The 21,426-nt window shown below is 33.0% G+C and overlaps 2 protein-coding genes, 1 long non-coding RNA gene and 2 other non-coding genes across 5 annotated transcripts; 4 read left to right on the forward strand and 1 right to left on the reverse strand.

Moving 5' to 3' along the window:
- The first annotated feature begins 1,083 nt into the window (after positions 1–1,083).
- On the forward strand, positions 1,084–1,592 carry LOC144575651 (uncharacterized). Its single transcript, XR_013518487.1, has 2 exons — positions 1,084–1,170; positions 1,271–1,592. It is a non-coding gene; the product is annotated as an uncharacterized LOC144575651 (long non-coding RNA).
- A 4,356-nt stretch (positions 1,593–5,948) lies between these two features.
- Positions 5,949–11,418, forward strand: LOC144575595 (GDSL esterase/lipase At2g42990-like). The gene is made up of 3 exons (XM_078325792.1): positions 5,949–6,345; positions 10,422–10,917; positions 11,019–11,418. Exons 1-3 carry the CDS (start codon positions 5,971–5,973, stop codon positions 11,207–11,209), a joined length of 1,062 nt encoding a protein of 353 aa, XP_078181918.1. The 5' UTR covers positions 5,949–5,970; the 3' UTR covers positions 11,210–11,418.
- A 496-nt stretch (positions 11,419–11,914) lies between these two features.
- TRNAT-AGU (transfer RNA threonine (anticodon AGU)) lies at positions 11,915–11,988 on the reverse strand. Its single transcript has one exon. It is a non-coding gene; the product is annotated as a tRNA-Thr (tRNA).
- A 3,074-nt stretch (positions 11,989–15,062) lies between these two features.
- Positions 15,063–15,136, forward strand: TRNAT-AGU (transfer RNA threonine (anticodon AGU)). The gene has a single exon. It is a non-coding gene; the product is annotated as a tRNA-Thr (tRNA).
- A 2,346-nt stretch (positions 15,137–17,482) lies between these two features.
- On the forward strand, positions 17,483–20,153 carry HT1 (Protein kinase superfamily protein). The gene is made up of 4 exons (XM_078326086.1): positions 17,483–17,578; positions 17,862–18,445; positions 19,121–19,576; positions 19,775–20,153. The coding sequence occupies exons 2-4, from the start codon at positions 18,008–18,010 to the stop codon at positions 20,027–20,029; spliced, it is 1,149 nt and encodes a 382-aa protein (XP_078182212.1). The 5' UTR covers positions 17,483–17,578; positions 17,862–18,007; the 3' UTR covers positions 20,030–20,153.
- Positions 20,154–21,426: the final 1,273 nt, after the last annotated feature.

Below are 21,426 nucleotides of genomic sequence, written 5' to 3' on the forward strand. Positions count from 1 at the left end.
AGGGACAAGTAGTATTCTTGGTAGACTATCACTTCCTCAGCTAAGTTATACATATGGAAATGCTACCGTTATGGCTGCTTTTTACGGACAGCGTTAGATAACACTCACTCATATATATTTCTTAGTGGGAACGATAAATACCTCATACTGTAGAACTTTGACACTGAATGAAAACATAAATGACACGAACACAATTCTATTTAATGTTTCATTCGGGGTCTGTCAAATACCATGTTCCTAGAACATGTATTTATGTGATTAAAATGACATCTCGTGTCAGGTGGTTTGTAAAACTTAACCATCTTTTAATCCACATACTAACCTTATAGCGGTAATTAGTATTCCTGCTAATTACCTTGGTTAGTGACCTTTTAAGAGTATATATTATCTATATTATGGAGTTTCACAATTTCAGTCATGAACTCGAAATGATCCACAAATGCAATAATACTCAAGGCAACAAAATGATATATAAATAAACATTCAATTCATGAACAAAGCTTTATGATTAACTTATCGTATTATTGACTTCTAGATTATTACAAACTAACAGATAAGATTGCTCAGTGTGAGATGGACATTCAGACCATTAGAGATGGTACTTTTATAATTATCACTTTTCCCCTTTGTATTTTATATACATTTTTCTCAATCTTATGTTAAAATTGACAAGCATTTTACAGTCAGAACAAGAATTACAGTGTCAGTTGTATACATCTCTTTTTTTTGTCAAGAGGTATTCAGAGGACTATCAGTTGTATACAATGTCAGTTGTATACATCTCTTTTTTTGTATACAGTCTACATTGGTTGTATAAAAAATTTTCGCACTGCCAATTATATGTCACATTATCAAGAGGTACGTCATGACGAACAACAAAAGTCATGTTGAAACGGAAAGATAAAATTGATGCCCCAGGAGTGTATACAAAAAATATAGTATACCGGGAGGTCTTGAGTGAGGTATAAGGTATGAACCATATTAATTCAACCATTCTAATTTTAATATATGTTTTCAAGAACAATTAATCTACTTTTTCATATTTTATTTCTTCATTTAACAAAAAAAATAATATATTTGAATAGGTGTGGGTATTGCATAAAGCTTGTACTGGAATATGAAAAGCTGGCCTCATACTACAATGAAGCAGAAACTGTCTTGATTGCTAAGGTTAGCTCTTTCTCTAATTTTAATTATTTTTATTAAGAGATGAAATTATGTTCATTAATTTTTAAAGAGGAGATTAAAGAACAGTTTGATTCTGTAGCAGATTGTGCAAAAGAGGTGGCCGATATGCTCGAGGTCAGTAAGGTGCAACACCGCTCGGGCGCTCTTGGAGGTATGTTCATCGGATCTAGCTTTTTTGTTGTCAATTTTATTTCTGTTTTCTAATTTAATTTGATAACTTTTGTGTCCATTTTTAGCCTCATTCTTGACTCCACTGGTACCACCATCCAGTTGCAACAATTTGAAATAAAGTGGGCCAATACCAAAAAAATGGCATGTATATTTTGGGAAGCACATTATTCAGTTTCTATTTGTAGAATCCATTAGCTGGTATGGTATCAGTACTGATCATACTTGTGTATCATCATTAGTTGTGAGCTTGTCAATTTGCAGGAATAACAATTAATTTTGTCCTATCTGTTTTACAGGCATGAACAAATAATAGAAAGCTTGAAGAATTTGAACATGCGTACCTATATGTTGGCGAAGAACATTGTTGAGCCTGCTCAAGTGGCTGCACAAGCTTCAGCTGGTGCTCGGTAGGGAGTTGAGACCAGTAATTTATACAAATTCAGCATATGTTGAGCACAATAGTCAAGACTGATTCCTAAATCTTTTTTTTAGACATTATATGTTTTAAATCTGTTTGCCTGTTTGGTTCATAAGATTCTCTTACCAAGTTTTGATCCATCTAAAGGTTGTATTTGGGTGTAGGATGTTTTCTTTTTGCTCTGATAATTATTAATGTTAGAGTTTTATTTTGTTCTTAAATTGAAGTATTGGCGCTGTTGCTCTTGGCATATGTGTGATCTGACCTGCGCAATCAAAGATTATATTTAAGATCGAGAGGCTTCTGTTGTTTTATTATATTTGCGTTAATTACCATCTTTACGGTGATAATTCAAATAATCAAATTTGGAGTCCCAGTACTGAACTGAAAGTTCTCATTTTTATTAAGTGTAAATGCTGAAGTTGTGCGTTATTTTGGTTCAAATTATTAGTTATTTTACGCACATATTTTTCTTTAATATAATAAAGATAACATGTAAAATTTAGACAATTGATATAACTAAGAAAAAATGTAAATTTTACAATAAAACAGTATATTAAAACACGTTATTTGAAAATGTTTAGTTGATTAAGATTAAGTATGTTATATACGAGGAGAAAATATATTGATTGTAGACTACATTTCTTAATTTAAATTTGTAACCGATAGTCCAAAACTGCCTACTATAAACTATACGGGAAATAAATCTGCTGTGATTTGCTACTCCAAATCAAACTGTTAAATTTTTTGAAATGCACGAATCTCACAAGCAGTTGATTTTTATGCACGAATCTCAAAATAAATGAACGGTTCAATTGAAATAGCAGGAGACCCTGCGATTCTTTGGAATCGCAGCAGATTTATTTCCAACAATGTGGATCAACTTTTGTATTCTCCAGCTAATATAAAAAATAAAATATAATTTTCTTGCGTTCTAACAAAATAATTCCCGCAATAATTTTTTTACTGCAATAAAAGTTGTTCTCAAGATAAGAAAAAAATACAGAGGAGGGTTCAAATGCACCCAAATGCATCTTATCTTTCAAATCATTTTTCTCCGTTTTCAAAATCCAAATAGTCAATCCGAACCGTTAGATGCGATCTATATATTAAGATGTGCTTGGAGACCAAATTTTACATTTTTTGGAATTTTTTTACTATTTATTAAACCACTTTGAAAATCGCTGATCCAATGGTTCAGAAAATGTAAAATCAGCGATTTTCAAAGTGGCTTAATAAATAGTAAAAAAATTTCAAAAAATGTAAAATTTGGTCTCCAAGCACATCTTAATATATAGATCGCATCTAACCGTTCGGATTAACTATTCGGACTTTGAAAATGGAGAAAAAGAATTTGAAATATAGGGTGCATTTGGATGCACAAAAATTTGGGTGTATTTGAACCCTATGAGTACATTGTTTGTTTCGAGTCATCTGATCGATATCAAAATATATTGAACACAATACATTTGCGAAGTACATTCCATTATTGAGTACAATGCATTATTTTTCACAACATATGATCATATTAAATGGCAAGCAGAAACAATTTTCTTTCTATTTTAACAAAGTTCGGTATAATTTTAATTTCAAATTCAAAAATCGAAACATGTAATCACCAGCATAGCTGCAAAGCTCAATATTGACAAATAGGTATATCAGAAGTATAAATATGACAAAATATACAGGGTGGAACAGTTCATATCACAGCGAAGAAAACCCCGATTTTTTATTTATAGGAAAATAAATCAATAAATATTGAAATAGAGGTAGGATTTCGTGAAATTTCAAAATATAGGAATTATGTGATACTTGTATTCATGGGTTGCCATTTTTTTAAAAGTAGTTTTCTATCATGTCAAATTCTATTTCAAACAATTATGTAATATCATTACTTTTTTAACAAAATAATCATTATTTTTATTGAAATATTTTTTTTAATAAAAATATGTTTTCATTTTCTTATAATATATCCCGTTGCATCGCACGGACACGATACTAGTTTATGTATTATAGCTGCTATAGTTGCAATCACCAAGCACTTATGAGATGCGATCTCGACCGTGTCAAATGACCTGTGGGCGAGGCGAGGCAGCAATGGGAGGCGTACTGGACGTGCGAGCATGAAAAGGGGCATCGGACGTCTCCTCAGCGCAGCTTTGGTAACAAATTGAAGAAAAATAGGAGAAGAGAGAGGAGATGTGAGCAGCAATTGCAATTTGCAAATTAATTATGATTAATTATAGAATTGCTCCTAATTCCTATATATATATATTGAAGGACGCAATAACTTTTACCCCTTTGGAAATGGAGAATTAATAAAAAAGAAAGATAAGATAGGATGTAACAAAACAACATCTGTGAACTTGCAAGAAATGAGGGTGAAAATTCTCAAATCATTCTTAATATGGACACTATATTAATTTTGAACATACAATCTCCTATAATAAAGATTAATAGTTTACTGGGGAAATTTCATGTATACTCCTAAAAAAATTTCGAAATCATGATATCATATTTACTCTTCCAAATTTCAAAAACTTCCAAATTTACTTAATTTATAAAGTACCCACTTTTATTAAAAAAAATAAAAATATGTAGCATATTTAAGAGATTATTAAATCCCTTAAATTATTAAATCCTCTAGTTGGTCGGTTTTGAGAGATTGTTCATTTGCTTATCTGTGACACACACAAGCATGTCTAAATGTCATTATGTATGTGTATGTGTATGTGTCACACGTAGAGAAATGAACTATTTGTCCTTAGAAGATATAACATTTTTTGTTACACATACTGCATTTTTTTTAATAAAGGATAAATAGGTACTTTAGAAATTTAAAATGAGTTTTAATAGAAAAGTCAATAAATTGGATACATTCGTGAGTTTTTTTAAAATTTAGAAGGATAAATATGATATTATGAATTTTAGAGCAGGGGAATACATAATTTCAAGATTTTTGAGGGGTATACATGAAATTCCCCCCCCCCACCCCCCATTTTAATCACTAGACTTATTTATTACAGTTGCTAAAAAATAGTTTGTACACATCCTTTTTACCATGAAATTGGAACGTCTATATTAGGGATGTCAATGGGTACAGTACGGATCGGGTGAAAACATTTTTATACCCATACCCATTAAAATTGACTTTACCCATATCCTACCCATACTCATTAAAAATTGATCTTACCCTACCCTACTCTTACCCGTTAATATTATCGGGTAAGAAAACGGTAGCGGGTGAATAACGGATAATACTAGTATAATAATTAGTTTTATTATATTTTACAAATTAAACATAAAAAACTCATTCATTTCACATATACATAATTGCATTTCTAATAAAAAAAATAAAAAAATATGCAATCAATTCCAACTAAATTATTTTTTATAAAGAATAAAAATTCAAAAACACGAATATACATTTAAGTGGGTTGGAAATTGAATTGAATATACATTTAAGTGGGTTGAAAATTGAATTGAATATATATTTAGATTTTATAATTACCCTATAGGGTAACGGGTACGAAATAGTCATTACCCATACTCTTACCCATTTATTTAGCGAAAAAAAATTCTTATCCATATCCATACCCAATAAGCTAATGAAAAAAAAAATCTTACCCATACCCGCCTTATCGAATAGATACTGGTCGAGTAAACGGCTAAAAAGGTACCATTGACACCCCTAGTCTATATTAAAAAATATCTTAAATGGCAACAAATTTATCTCCAAACTTTCAGTTAAGATTCTTCACACTTGATCCCCTCTCACTTAGGACATATTTGATTGCCAGGCAGAAACAGAAAATGAGTTTGGATTTGGATCCAATTTAAATGGCTGAAACACTGTGCGCGTAGGAAAAGAAATTCACTCAGAGTGAATTTCTTTTTTCCCATAGCCACAGTGGCAGCCGAACAGACCCTTAGTTAGTGAGTGACCCTTGTTTAATTATCGTAGTATTAATTTGCACTGTAAAAACGGGTAAAGATTTTAACAAAGCTGTTTTGGGTTTCATGCAGCCACAAACTATAGAATCAAAACTGCACTGCGTTACTAGTAAAAACCAATTGTGTTATTCATCCCTAGCAATTAATAGTGTAATTAATCCAGGCAATTCTATGGACTTATTTAATGACCTTAACGAGACCATGAGACACCATCTCTCCTTTCTTTGTTCCTCTCCACAATGACACCACATCACCTTAGAAAGCACACCCTTCTCTCTCACATTCTTCTCACATTTCTTTCTCTCTCCACCGCGGCTCACATCCCAGCCGTTATAGTATTCGGCGATTCAACTGTGGATCCCGGTAATAATAATGTGATCGGTACTATTCTGAAAAGTAATTTCCCACCGTACGGCCGTGATTTGAAGAATAAAATGCCGACGGGTCGGTTCTGCAACGGCAAACTGCCAACTGATTTCATTTCTGAGGCAGTCGGCTTGCCATCGCTTGTGCCAGCATATCTTGACCCTGCATACAGTATCAAGGATTTTGCAAAGGGGGTTTCTTTTGCCTCAGCTGGTACCGGACTTGACAATGCCACATCTGATGTGCTGGTAAGTTAGTTTTTTATAGTACATTTATCTTATATATGATTTTCATATGACGTTAGTGCAATTACAAACTGAGAGATAATATGAGTTTGTGGATTTTATAAATGGAGACGGAGAGAATTTACTAAAAATCATTCAAAAATAAAAAAATTTTACTAGACATCTATAATTAGTCTGTTGCATGTGATTATTTATAACTAACAACCACTATTAATAATTTAATATTTATGGACTTACGCAAAAAAGGAAGTTGCAGCTCAGCCAAAACCCAAAAGATTTGATTGGCAGCTTCTCTGTTAATTATCTGAGCGACAGAGGACCATTTAATGTGCATCCAAACTAATTAAGCCACATATTGATATCCTACATCCCTCACAGTGTGATAATCCGTATTGCCGTTATACCAAATTCCTCCATTGGCAGCTCCTCTGTTGAATCCATATTTAAATCGGAACCATTAGGCGGAGGGAAGTTAATTGAGGGTTATAAATTGAAATTTATCATTTTTTTTCTTTTTAATTTTTAAAAAAAAAAGAGTTAATACTATTTGTTCTTCTCATTAAATGAAAATAGGAGATGTATTTATTGAAGAGGAGGGTTCAAATGCCTCGTATATTTTTTTTGGTCTTATTGTGCCTCACATTCTATATCACCATTTTAAAGTTTAAACTATTGATCCGAACCACTCAACATGATCATATCCATTTTAAAATATGATTGGAGATCAAATTTTATAGTATTTGGAAAAAAAAATTACTAATTTTTAAGATAGATGTACTGTTTTTGTACCATCCAAAAACAATAATTTTGTATCTATCTAAAAAAAGTAAACAATTTAAAAATATATATATATAATTTCATCTCCAAGCATATTTTAATATGAATATCATATTGAGTGGTTCGTATTGACAGTTTGAACTTTGAAGACGGTGATATAGAATATAAGTCACAATGAGACATGTGGCATATGCATGCGAACGCTCCCCATTTAATTAGTCATTCCAATCTCAATATTCTCAATGTACTACTAGGTCATAGTCAAGGATGGAGACATGAAGAGTGAATGCATGTAGTCAATTGACCTCTATTTTTTTAAAAGAAAAAAAATATTTATATATAATTTTCTATATAATTTAGAGTAAAATGTTATGACTAATGATATTATAAAATTAACTCGCATTTCTAACATAAAAACTTTATATAATTGACCGATTCATGTTTCTCACAATTCAAAAATTTGACTTCACTTCTGATAATATATAGGTCACATATATATATAATGTGGGTGTAACAAGTGTGAGCAAGTAGAACAAAATATGACTAGAAATAATAGAATATGATTTGTCAGACGAATTAAAAGTATAAATGATGGATGAGTCAACCATCTTTTTCACATTTATATGCAGCTAGTGTTCTTTGATCACTCTCCATTTTTCCTCTCTCCGCTTTTTCCATGAAAGAAAACCCCATGCAGTAGGTCTGATATATATATCTAAATGGATGCATATATATTTTGATACATTCAGTAAATGTTTATCTTCCTTGAAAGAAAACCCCACTAGGCCTTATATATATAAGAGTAATTTTAAAGGATACATTAAATATGAAAATATTTTTATCCCACTTGTACCGTATTAATTCATGGGCACCCCGCACCCCTTGGACCATCTCATTTTTAAATGCTTAGAAGCAAGAAGCCGACAGAGGTAATCAACCCATATATATTAATTAATTAATTAATTAATTAATTGGGTTATCTTGATCAGCACATTTAAAACTTTGATGGTGATGTTCTAGAAATATATATATATATATTTTTTACTATTTGACTTTTTTACAAGTACGGTGGTCATTCATGATTTCCCCTGTAGAAAATTAAGAAAGTGTTGTTCTCTTCTTTTCTTTGGGACCGATGTCCCATTCATAGCAAGCATCTGAGCAGCCGTGACTGACATGCGGTTGAGTAGTTCATTGTATTTATAGCCTTAATTATTGCTAATGCTTTATGAGTTACTGTTATGGGTACCTACAACCTACTGCTACTGTTACTGCTACTGTTAGCTAAAGGACAATTCATACAAATGAGTAAGACAATATCTAATTTCCTGCTTCCTAAGAATAGTACAAAAATTAGATTCGCAACTGCCAAACTATAATTTCTCTGTTAGCTGCTACAAATTAATGAAAATTTTTTCGCTTTCGATATAAAAAGTAGGAGAAAGAAGATAATTATTTAGGCTCCGGTATTTGTTGGGTTCAAATACTTTTATTTTTTGTTTCTTTATTATGTCTTCAATTTTAAAACATTAATAACTTAAAATTTAAAATATAAATGTCATTTATAGAATGAATTAGAAAAATGAAAAGATAAATAGGTAAGGGCATACAACAAGCCGATTTTTTAAAAAATACCCACTCAAAAAAATATTTTATTAAAAATAACCAAGTTTCAGCAAAATTTTTAAAAATACCCAAACCGCGGATTTTTTCCGCCCTCCGGAATTTTTATTCCGGGCCGTGGAAAAAATTCGCGTCCCGAAAAAAAAAAAAAAAAATTTTTTCCGAGCGCGGATATTTTCCGCGGGCCGGATTTTTTTTTTTTTTTTAGAGTTTGGAGTTGGGAAAATAATGTTTTTTTGGGATTTTTTGTCCAACTTTGCACCCCTGATTAACATATCAAAACACCTTCAAAAAACATGAAAATTTACCGACATGCATTCTTGACTTCATAGAATAAGATTGTGAAATTTCATACAAAATCTCAAAACAGATCGTGAGATATCGGCTCTCAAAAATTGCCCGAACTGCTGAAGGAGTGCTTCTGAGCCCAACTTTGCACCTCTGGTTAACATATCAAAGCACCTTCAAAATATATGAAAATTTACCGACTTGCATTTTTGACTTCATAGAACAAGACTGTGAAGTTTCATAGAAAATATCAAAAGAGATCGTGAGATATCGGCTCTCAAAAATTGTCCGAACTGCTGAAGGAGTGCTTCTGAAACTTCACAATATTGAGATTTTGTATGAAACTTCACAATATTGTTCTATGAAATCAAGAATATATGTTGGTAAATTTTTATGATTTTTGAAGGTGCTTTGATATGTTAACCAGAGGTGCAAAGTTGGGCTAAGAAGCACTCCTTCAGCAGTTCGGACAATTTTTGAGAGCCGATATCTCACGATCTCTTTTGATATTTTATATGAAACTTCACAGTCTTGTTCTATGAAGTCAAAAATGCAAGTCGGTAAATTTTCATATATTTTGAAGGTGCTTTGATATGTTAACCAGAGGTGCAAAGTTGGGCTCAGAAGCACTCCTTCAGCAGTTCGGGCAATTTTTGAGAGCCGATATCTCACGATCTGTTTTGAGATTTTGTATGAAACTTCACAGTCTTATTCTATGAAGTCAAGAATACATGTCGGTAAATTTTCATATTTTTTGAAGGTGTTTTGATATGTTAATCAGGGGTGCAAAGTTGGACAAAAAATTCCCAAAAAAACATTATTTTCCTAACTCCAAACTATAAAAAAAAAAAAAAAAAAAAAAATCCGGCCCGCGGAAAATATCCGCGCTCGGAAAAAAAAATTAATTTTTTTTTTTTTCGGGGCGCGAATTTTTTCTGCGGCCCGGAATAAAAATTTCGGAGCGCAGAAAAAATCCGCGGTTTGGGTATTTTTAAAAATTTTGCTGAAATCTGGTTATTTTTTAATAAAATAATTTTTTGAGTGGGTATTTTTAAAAAAGTCGGTACAACAAGGAAATGAAATTTGCAACGTCGTATTGTGCGTTTGTTGGATAGGCTAGAGGCCTACAGCTAGCTAGCTACAATTAATGTTGAAAATTAATTAAATGTGGGCCAAAGGCAATTGGTGCAAGGAGTAAGGACAACTGGACAAGAGAAGAATTAAGAGGTGTCGGGTGTTCACTCTTACTGGTTGGAAGCACCCATGGGCCATGGGCCATGGCGCAAGTTCACTCTTACTGGTTGGTAGTTGGTACCTTGTCTAGATCTAGAAGCACACAAGTCGATTGAATAAGAAAGAATATTAAGTTTGTATGTTTTTTGATATTGAAGGCTGTTATCCCCCTGTGGATGGAAATAGAATTCTTCAAGGACTACCAAAAGAAGCTACGGCGGTACATGGGTCGAGCGAGAGCAAAGTACACTGTAAACGAAGCGATCTACATCATCAGCATCGGCACAAATGACTTTTTAGAAAACTACTTTTTATTTGTCACAGGCAGGTTCCTTCAATTCACTGTTGAAGAGTTTGAAGATTTTCTTGTCAGTCAGGCAGCAGAGTTTCTGACAAGCATATACCGGCTCGGTGCTCGAAAAATATCATTTGCCGGGTTAAGCCCGATGGGGTGTTTGCCGTTGGAGAGAACTACCAATGTAATTGGGAAAGGTAAAGGATGTAACGCAAAATACAATCAAGTTGCGTGGGACTTCAATGCAAAATTGCAAACGATGATTTCCAACCTTTGTAGAAAGTTGCCAGGGCTAAAATTGAGATATGCACAAGTCTATGATAGTGTGCTTCAAATCATCACCAATCCTTCTCACTATGGTAAACACTAAACACTATTTCTCTAATCTAATTAAACCAAACCTCTTCATGTTTTGTCTCCCAGAAACTGACACTGACACACACAATACAAATTAATACAGGGCTTGAGAATGTTGAAGAAGGTTGTTGTGGCACAGGAAGGTTTGAAATGGGAATTCTCTGCGCCTCCAAATGCCCGTTAACATGCCCGGATGCCACCAAATACCTATTTTGGGATGCATTCCATCCAACAGAGAAGATCAACCGTCTCATGGCTAATCTCACGCTACAGGCCTTGAGAGAGTTTCTCTAATTCACCAAACTTTGTGTAATTTCTAAATTTCCAAGATACAATTCATTAGTTAATTAGTGCATGAGATGAGATGAGATGAGATGAGATGAGATGAGATTAATTCTGGAGGCAGAGTCACATAATTAAGGGACCAATTGATTCCATTGAAATTGTACAAGGAACAATATATATTCCATCTAACTATAAATGTAATAAAAATTAATGTATCAGACATCTTCTTATGCATGTAATTGACACAAATGAACAAATTATACATGTAACCTATATATATATATTATTATATTATATTGTTGCCAAAGCTCTGCCTATAATGAAAATCTTACAAATATTGTAACTGCCTACTATAAACATGCTACATAACAGCCATATTTATAGATCTGTGCTCCTAAACCATTCCAAAAAATTCAAGAAAACAAAACAATACAACATATATTTAAAATAATTCATTAAATTTGTTAATAATTTGAAAATTTATGAAAGATTCACGATTTTGTTTTCAAATAATTCGCAAAAACAATACTAAACGGGTCCTCTAACATATTTATGAAAGATTCGCGATTTTTTTTTTTTTGCGAATCCTTTTCCTATTTTTTATGTGCAATTTGTCTACTGATTTATCTGTAATTTTGGTCATTTTTTCTGAATTATTTGAATTATTTCTGTTTAATTACGTTGCAGCAGTAAAAAAATTGCAAAATGAATTATTGCTTTCGTTGAGAGTCGAACTCAAGACCTCCCGCTTACTAAACGGGTGCTCTAACCAACTGAGCTACGAGAGCTTTTGTTTTCAAGCAGAATAAAAACAATACTAATAAAATATTACACAAAATGGCTGCTCTATTTTCTTTACAGCCTTAATCACATCTTTCAAACTCAACTAGGGTGTCAATGTTTACGATACGGATAGGGTGGAACCATTTTCATACTCATATCCACTAAGAATTAACATTACTCATACCAGTTAAGAATTTGCCTTACCATACCCTACCCATACCCGTTAAAATTAGTGGATAACGAAACGGTAGTTTGCAAATAAGAAATAATACAAATACAATAGTTTTATTATTTTTTACAAATAAACCATCAAAACTTATCATGTCATACATATGCAATCACAATTACTAATATAAAATTAAAATATAAATATGCAATTAATTCTAAGTAATAGTTTTTATTAAGCAAAAAAAAATCAAAATCAAAATATCTCTTCTAACAAATTCAATTTCTTAACTAAATAATAAAACATTCAAACAAAAGTAAAAAGTTAGCATAATATTATTCTTATGATATAATTTATTTTATATCAGTTACCCAAAGGGTAAGAAATAACCTTTTCATGTATCCAAACCCATACCCTGTTAATTTGTAATAATATAGAAGTCAATAATACAATAATTTTATCATATATATTTTGTTCAATTTGATGTTTAATTATATATCATTTTGTTGTTTTGAGTATTATTGTATTTATGAATCATTCCGAGTTCATGACTAGAATTGTGAAACTTTATAATACAGATAATATATACTCTTAAAAAGTCTCTAACCAAGGTAATTAGCAGGAACACTAATTTACTGCTACAAGGTTAGTATGTGAATTAAAAGATGATCAAGTTTTACAGACCACTGACAAGAGATGTCATTTTAATCACACAGATACATGTTCTAGTAACATGATATTTGACTGACCCCGAATGAAACATTAAATGGAATTGTGTTCGTGTCATTAATGATTTCATTCAGTGTTAAGTTCTACAGTATGAGGTATTCATCTTTCCTACTAAGATATGTGTATGTGTGATTGTTATTTAACGCTGTCCGTAAAAAGCAGTTATAACGGTAGCTCTTCAAGAAACATAGCTTAGCTGAGGAAGTGATGGTTTACCAAAAATACTATTGTCCCTCATATCTCTATACGAGTTATAGTATCACTGGGCCCCTTGATAGAGTAAGATTATTTGCATACGGTATGATTACAAGAGTAATCATATTTGATAATCTGCTCAAGATCAAGAAAATATTAAGTTTGCAAGGATGACACACACCTACCTTGAAACTGATCTGATAGCTATGAGACAAAGAATTAACACGAGTAAAATAGTTTACTAGATCATGGTGTTGTACAGTACAGTATCATCTGTGTAATTGGATGGTCATAGTGCATTCTGCCAGGTGCCTCCTATGATTATAAAAGTTAGAATAGTTTTAATTCTATTTACCAACATAACACAGATCCTATTAGGTCACACCATATAGGAGCTAATCGGAGAATCTTGTTGATTAATTATAAATTGATTATGATTAATAATAAGATGGTTAAAATTAATTATACGTGATATAATTAAATTATAAATGTCATATAAGATGACAAGCAGAAACAAAAGTTAATTTATAAACATACAAGGTACGTTGTATAAAAGTTATCGAAAGAAATATAATTGTACATGACAATTATATATATGTTTGATTTGTTGTTAATTATGAATTTAAATTATGGGCTTAGAACCTATTAATAATTAAAGTCTTAATTAAGATTAAAGCCCAAATCGATTCAAGGCTTATTAGGCCAAAGTGCAAAAATCAAATTTGATTTCTTCCATTCAAAATTGAATTGATTTCCTCCTCTTGAAACCGCCACATGTGGAGGGTATTTCGGTCATTTCACACCTCCACAAAAGGCTATAAATAGAGGGGTGAGGGTAGAGAGAAAGTTACTAATTCACTCGTATCGTTTCGTGTCGAATCGAATCGTTATTTTCTATCTTTCTTGGTTTCTCTCCCAAATAGTGTTTTGAATTTGAAAAGAAAGTTATACGTAATTAACGTATAATATTTCGGGTTGTTGAGAATAATATTTACGGGATTGGTGAATAGTGTTTTCCTAAATTTCGCAGTATTTCAGTTTTACTTATTAGTGAATCTGAATAATTGCAAGTTCGTCTTTACGTTTTTCGTCTTTTCTCGGTGAATAGTGTTTTTTTGCAAAATCTCGTGGTTTATAGTATTTATGGCAAAAGAAATAAACCGCTCTCCGGTTAGTCCTGGTGGATAACCGATAGAGGCACCAGACGTCTGGTGCTCCGAGACGAGTCATTCCCTGAGTCACTCTTCTCACTCGGTCTGCATTCTAATATGAATTTGGAAACGAGGTATAAATGTTATATTAATCTATTTAATTGGTAAGTAGATTAATGTTTTAGAAATCAATTGAGGAGTAGATCCGTAAAAGGATTAAATTAGGTTTTGATGTCAAAGGAATACTGAAGGTGGGTCATCTTGAAAAGTTTCCTGACATAAGCCTGAACCGATTTTGGTTACCCCGAAACCCAACATATCCATACCCAATAAGTTAATGAAAAAAAATCTTATCCATACCCATCTTATCGAATACGATACGGGTAGGGTAAACAGTTGTCATTGACACCCCTAAACTCGACGTACATAGTCGTTGATAAATAATTGACTCTACTTCAATCCTGCCGAAATTTTTAAATATACCATAACCTCAAAAAAGATAAACCAAGCCATCACGTTTCCTGAAAATTTAGAATTTTGACACGACCGCATCCTCTAGATGGGACAACTTTTTTGTGGGCCGCATCTAAGGGATGCAGCCACCTTTTTTTTCTTCTTCTTCTCGTGCGGCAATTCAATTTGAACGGAAAAAAAACGGGTGGCCGCACCTACGGGATGCGGCCGTGTCAAAATTTGAATTTTTTGGAAATCGTGATTGTTTGGTTTATCTTTTTTGGGAGTATGATATATTTAAAAATTTTAGTCAATCCTGGGACTATTTGACGTCAAGTGTGATGTGAAAAGTTTATAAAATTTATTGTTCCTTTCAGAACCAAAAGCTCTCGTAGCTCAGTTGGTTAGAGCACCCGTTTAGTAAGCGGGAGGTCTTGAGTTCGACTCTCAACGAAAGCATTTTTAAGCCATTTTCTTTTGTATGATGGCAAGATGGCAACCCTTCCAGTCGGGTCTCCAAAGTTTCCTCCAATCTCATCTGCCTTCTTTTTATAGTTTATTGACACTAGTATTGTATAGAAATGTGAAAAAGAATCATTCAGATTTTTAATGTGAATTTTGTCGTATATATATAAAAAAAACAACTCTTTCCACTCCCTCGAGTTTCTTTCTACGAGAAAAATATTTGTTTAAGATAAAATTATAACATTGATATTTTTTGTAAACAAATCTTACATTCAAGTAAAGTCTAGTTATAAAAAATATTTTGTTTAACTCTAAAACCTATATAATAAAAAATAATAGAATTAACTGAATGAAAATTCTTACGTAGAAATATAAATATAAGTTCCCTTCTTAAAAATGAAGGATAGAAAACATAAAAAATATGAATATTCCTATAATAATAAGTACAAAAATATAATCAGATGGATGAGAACGTTGATGACATGACATATATAAAAGAAATTTTTTGAAATTTAACCGAATTTACATATTATCAATTTTGTTTTTATGTGGATTGAGTTTGAGATTTTGAAGCATAGGCCGGGTTCAATTGAGAAAATTGATGGGCCATGGTTGGTTTGAAGTCCGGTCCAAGGTCCAAGGTGCAAGAACAACCTTGTAGAAAAATAACACAGGTATTAATTGTTATTATTATTATTTAGCTACTTGTCAATTGATGGGAAGATAAAGTTATCCTATCTTTAACTAGAAATCTCCTGAACTTGCTTTAGCACACAAGGCCTATAGTATTAAATTTGAGAATTTTGATTGCCAAAACTCAAAAGCACCATTTAGAGTTTCTACTGCTAATTGGTACAATTTTTTCAGCATGTATTTTCTAATTTGGTTATGTATAAGTAATAAGTCGGCCAAGTTTAGAAATCAAGCATGATGATAAGATTTATTTGTCAAGATTAAGCAATCTTTGTATTTTTGGCAAGATATATTTGTCATATATATAAAAAAAAGTTGACATGTAATTGTCTCCATTCTTACATTAAGCACGTAGATATTCTGATTTTCTAATGACTTTTAATTCATTAGATTGAATATTAACTCTTCGATTAAATATTCTGATTCAATATATCTAGTTGATGTGTTTTTTTTAACGTGTAGAAGTCTAAATTTATTTAAACACGAACTCTTCACATGTAATTAATTGTATCATCTTTCTTATTGACATGGTTTATTTCTATTTTTATATGTTATTTAAGGAATTTTGTTTTGATTAATAATTAATTGGTCATGTCGTCATTTGTTACCGTTGAATTACATAATTGATACCTAAAACAAATCTTATAACATGTTGCAAAGCACAAATGCATTTTTTTTTTCTTTGAAATGCCTGTAGCTAGGCTGGATATCTTCCATTACTCATAAGAAATCTTACAAGGTTTGCAGATTACAGCACACTTTCAGCGATCATACAAATTAGGAAAAAAGGGTTAAGTAAATCCAACTTAGGAATCTACTTGACCTAGCTAAATTTGCAAATACATGTTATTTTGTCTAAAAAAAAAAATCTTATAACATTTTACAACGCACGGATATAATACTAAAAAATAGTTTACCGTTGAATTACATAATTGGTACCTAAAGAAATATATAGTTTTGAATGGTCATTGAATGGGCATTTCAGCATCTGATGTATCTTGCACTGATGGCCACATGGAGAAACACCGTAGCAGCACCGGTTCTCTTGTGATAGCGTTGAGAGCATGAAAGAAATGTAAAGAGGAAAAAGAAACCATCTTTTGACCTACTGTATCACGAGACCTCCATTAATTGACAACCTTCAAATTCAATCTGACTTCCAGTTGCTCTCTTCGCATAGAAAAACCGTGTAGCGAAACATCTTCATCAAACCTTAACCAACAATAGCATTCAGCCAATCACCCAATTAATTTATACACCAAATGAGGAATGAAATTATATTGAATTTATCCTCAATGCTTCCTGACTCGTTGGAAATCGTGTCATTGTGAAACATACACAGAGAAACCCAACTACTTTTAATTGAATTTAACTTATTGTGAGGCGCTTTTGGTATAGCAAAATATGCAGCAGATTATATTGTAGTCGAAACTTGAGAGAGATGTGCAGAGGAGGCTAAAAAGCATGCTACATTGAATCTAAACCTATTAAAATGTGAACTCTCCGGGACCTATGCAAAAAGAATTGTCTATTGGCATCACAGATTATATTGCTCTGTGATGCCAATAGACAATTCTTTATTGAGAGAGGATAACAAAAAGGGAAAAAAGAGAAGCCGACGTACACATGCTCTTTTTCTTCTTGTATTTTCCTTCCCCTGCACTTTTATCACAACCTGGCTAAGCTTATGCGTTGTCTTTCCTGCCCCTGAAGCAAAGCTTCAGATAGAGAGATTCACCAGTGGTCTATAATTTTTTTTTTCAAGTAGAAAGACACTTGTTTACTTCTCTAGAGGCCCATTTGTTATCCTCCTAAATTAGATATTTCATTTCCTGGATAATGGTATATGAACAACAACAACTATTCTTTCTGTATCACCATTTTGAATTCTAAAATGATTCAAGTCCATCTATGCCAAGTTTCCTTCTGTATTGTCGCCCTCTAAAAACAAAAAATTCTACCTCTTTTTAATTTCTTTGTGCATGATATCTAGTTATCTAGCTACAAGTAGATTCTTTGAAAACAGCAAAACAACATGTTGTTGGAGCACCTCTTGATGAGGCAAAATATTCCGCAGAAAAGCTCGAGCTTTCCAAGGATGCAATCGCAGTCCTTGAACAATCACAGAAGTAACAGCATATTTTGATAGAATCAAAACCCAAAAGGCAAACAATGGCTTTCTGCTTCAGAGTCTTGCGATTAGGAAAGAAGAACAAACCAAACCAAATTTCCTTACCACCACCTCTGCCTCCCTATTTCCCCTCATCTTCTTCAGGTCTAACAGAGGTGGAAATCATGGAAAAGAAAAGGTGGGACAGCCTCGAATCATGGTCGATGATTCTAGAACCGGGGACATCAGATAATTTTGATGCCAATTCAGGCACTCAGAAGGAAGAATGGATGGCAGATTTGTCGCAATTGTTCATCGGTAATAAATTTGCTTCTGGATCAAACAGCAGGATTTATCGGGGGATTTACAAGCAGAGAGCAGTAGCTATTAAGATGGTTAAGATTCCTGATCAAGATGAGCAAAGGAGAGAGACACTGGAGAGAGAATTCAACTCAGAAGTTTCGTTTTTGTCTCGCCTTTACCATCCAAATATAGTACAGGTTCAATTGTGATCCTCTTGTTTTATCTTTTTTTTTTTCCTTCATACACTAGCTATTAGTTAGATAAGCACTTTCTCGGATGGTCACATAAGTGCGACTGAATCGAAATGAGTATTATTTTTGTATATGGTACTCTAGCTCTATCTATACTGCACCAGCATATTTAAATTAATTCACTGCTGAATCTTTCTGTACCAATAGTTCAATACATCAAAAATATGTGTACCAGGATGCATGATTGGACAGATTATTCAATTTGTTCAGGTTTCATTATTTTTTACTTCATGCTTAATGGATATTTGCATTATATCTCCTTGCCTGAAATTGAGGCAAAACTTCCAAAAGTGGTCAATCCATTGTAGTTTGTCCCAAATTTGAAGTTACATCCCATCCTCATCCTGTTAAGTTTTTTTAGTTGTCGGTTGACATATCGATCGATCATCAAATTTCTCGATAAATTTGTATGACTACCTGCTTAATTAAAGCCGGAAGGAGTGTCCACAAAAACGACCATGTCAAAGAATGATATATATATATATTTGTTCTTCAAAAGAAAAAAAAAAGATTAAATTTGTCTGTTATGATTGATAATTTATAAGTTCTGTAATATAGAAAGAATATTTATTACATAGGAAAGATTTCAGTTTAATATTTATATCCAACTTGTTATTGTAGTTCATCGCAGCATGCAAGAAGCCGCCGGTCTACTGCATAATTACCGAGTACATGTCGCAAGGTACCCTGAGAATGTACCTCCACAAGAAAGAACCATACTCCCTCTCAACCGAAACAATTCTACGGCTTGCACTTGACATCTCCCGAGGGATGGAATATCTTCATGCACAAGGCGTTATCCACCGAGACCTCAAATCCCACAACTTGTTACTGAATGATGAGATGAGGGTAAAAGTGGCCGATTTTGGCACATCATGTCTGGAGACACAGTGTCGGTCATCAAAAGGGAATATGGGTACATACCGATGGATGGCACCAGAAATGGTCAAGGAGAAACCATGCACAAGGAAGGTTGATGTATATAGTTTTGGAATTGTGTTGTGGGAACTGACAACTTGTCTCGTGCCCTACCAGGGGATGACTCCTGTGCAAGCTGCTTATGCTGTTGCCGAGAAGGTACATAATATATATATATAGTTCAATTAACAAACCAAACTCATTCTGTCAATATTTTTATGTACAACATCATGCCGTTGGTAATTCAAAATCAAGACCTGTTTTTTATGTTATACATAAATATTTCGGCTCATTCTGACTATTCCATGTAAACCAAAAGTACGATGCATTTTAAATAACAAAGTACTTTTGATTCAGAATCTACGACCGCCTCTTTCCACAACATGTTCACCAATTTTGAACAGCCTCATAAAGAAATGTTGGTCGGTCAATCCTGCAAAGAGGCCCGAGTTCAGCTATGTCGTGACGGTCTTGGAGAAATTCGATCACTGCCTCAAAGAAGGTTTGCCCATGATTGTTCACCAGGAGCTCAGAATCGGAAGCTCTCTTTTAGACCTGTTCAAGTTCAAGGGTTGCATTCAGGCAAACTCTTCTGTGCCGGTACCTGCCTGATTAGTAATTTCTAGGTTTACGAAATATGTTTTTGCATATGTTTAAAGGATGTCTTTTAATTTTACATATTATTCATTTTGATCCCTTGTTTGAAATATATCATATGAAGGCATATCTTGTAGTGTGCTTTTTTGTTAGGTTCCATTAGAAACAATGATAACAGCATGCCGGGTAAATATTTTGGCAGCTGATTGCCAAGTATGACATCTGTAGATGCCATCCCTTTTCTGTAGATCTTTGTAGTGTTACTAGATTAATGTACAAACCAAAATTCTAAGAAATTTCATGGCGAAGTTCTACATATGCATATATGATCACTGTTGTTATCTTAACTAATGTGGCACTTCTATCATTTTTTTTTTTTTTCTGATATAAACAACCATTCGGTCCATTCCCCATACACAGAATACATATTTCAAGGGACTAAATGAAAACCAGTAAACTTGATGAACCATATAGTGAGCTTAATTACTTGCTAAGGTTAACCAAATTTGTTTTTGTGATTTAAATCGCTAACAACAGAATGTTGATTTTTTTTTTTTTTTCATTTTATAAAAATACCTTAAGAATCGTCTATTGAATGCAAGAAGAAGAATTCAGTACAATTAAAGCCCAAAACTCAATTCATTTGTTACTTGCAGTTGTAATTATCCCTTATATGGTTTCATTTTGTACCGAGTACAAGCCCATGTGGAAGAAAATTCGTGTTGGATGCAATTAGGTGCCTACACTTAATTGATGGTTCAAATTTCGGTAAAGCCCAAATCCGTTTTAGCGTAGAGCTTATAAAAGCCCGGCCCAAAGGCCTCTCGCAATTAGTAAAATGTCGGCGGCATTTCGCATCCCAAAGGACCGACAAAATCTCTTAACGGTTATGATCTATCCACGTGGAAGAATCTTAGCTCAGACTTCTCGTCGGCATCAAGTCTGGGGGCCCACGTGCACAGTTAGCTGCTATGGCTCCCAAATATTAAGGTCTCCGGTTTCCCTTTTTTATTGATTAGCTATGTGGGTGTGGGTGTGGGTGTGGCTATAGGTTAGGTCACGAGCAATGTTACGTTAACATCTGATAATAATATATATATATATATATATATATATATATATATATATATATATATATATAGAGAGAGAGAGAGAGAGAGAGAGAGAGAGATGGGCTATGGTGAGTTGCGAAGTAAAATGCGTTTCTACTTCACGCCGTATTTTTATTTTGAAAGTCCAAACGACCGATCCGAACCGTTAAATGTTTAATCCATATTGAAATGTGCTTGGAGACCAAATTTTACATTTTTTTTGAATTTTTTTACTATTTATTAAGCATTTTTTAAAATTGCTGTTTTGCTGTGAACAGTAAAAAACAGTAAAATTTTCTGGACCATCAGATTAGCAACTTT

The sequence above is a fragment of the Carex rostrata genome, chromosome 24, assembly GCF_964058835.1.
Source record: "Carex rostrata chromosome 24, lpCarRost1.2, whole genome shotgun sequence".
Taxonomy (NCBI): Eukaryota; Viridiplantae; Streptophyta; class Magnoliopsida; order Poales; family Cyperaceae; genus Carex; species Carex rostrata.

Excerpts from the sequence above, each read along its gene's own strand:
- HT1 (XM_078326086.1), top strand. The coding sequence starts at position 18,008 with ATGGCTTTCTGCTTCAGAGTCTTGCGATTAGGAAAGAAGAACAAACCA. Across the intron at positions 18,446-19,120 it reads ACCATCCAAATATAGTACAG|TTCATCGCAGCATGCAAGAA; the intron begins GTTCAATTGTGA and ends TTGTTATTGTAG. Across the intron at positions 19,577-19,774 it reads CTTATGCTGTTGCCGAGAAG|AATCTACGACCGCCTCTTTC; the intron begins GTACATAATATA and ends CTTTTGATTCAG.
- LOC144575595 (XM_078325792.1), top strand. The coding sequence starts at position 5,971 with ATGACACCACATCACCTTAGAAAGCACACCCTTCTCTCTCACATTCTT. Across the intron at positions 6,346-10,421 it reads ATGCCACATCTGATGTGCTG|GCTGTTATCCCCCTGTGGAT; the intron begins GTAAGTTAGTTT and ends TTGATATTGAAG. Across the intron at positions 10,918-11,018 it reads CACCAATCCTTCTCACTATG|GGCTTGAGAATGTTGAAGAA; the intron begins GTAAACACTAAA and ends AAATTAATACAG.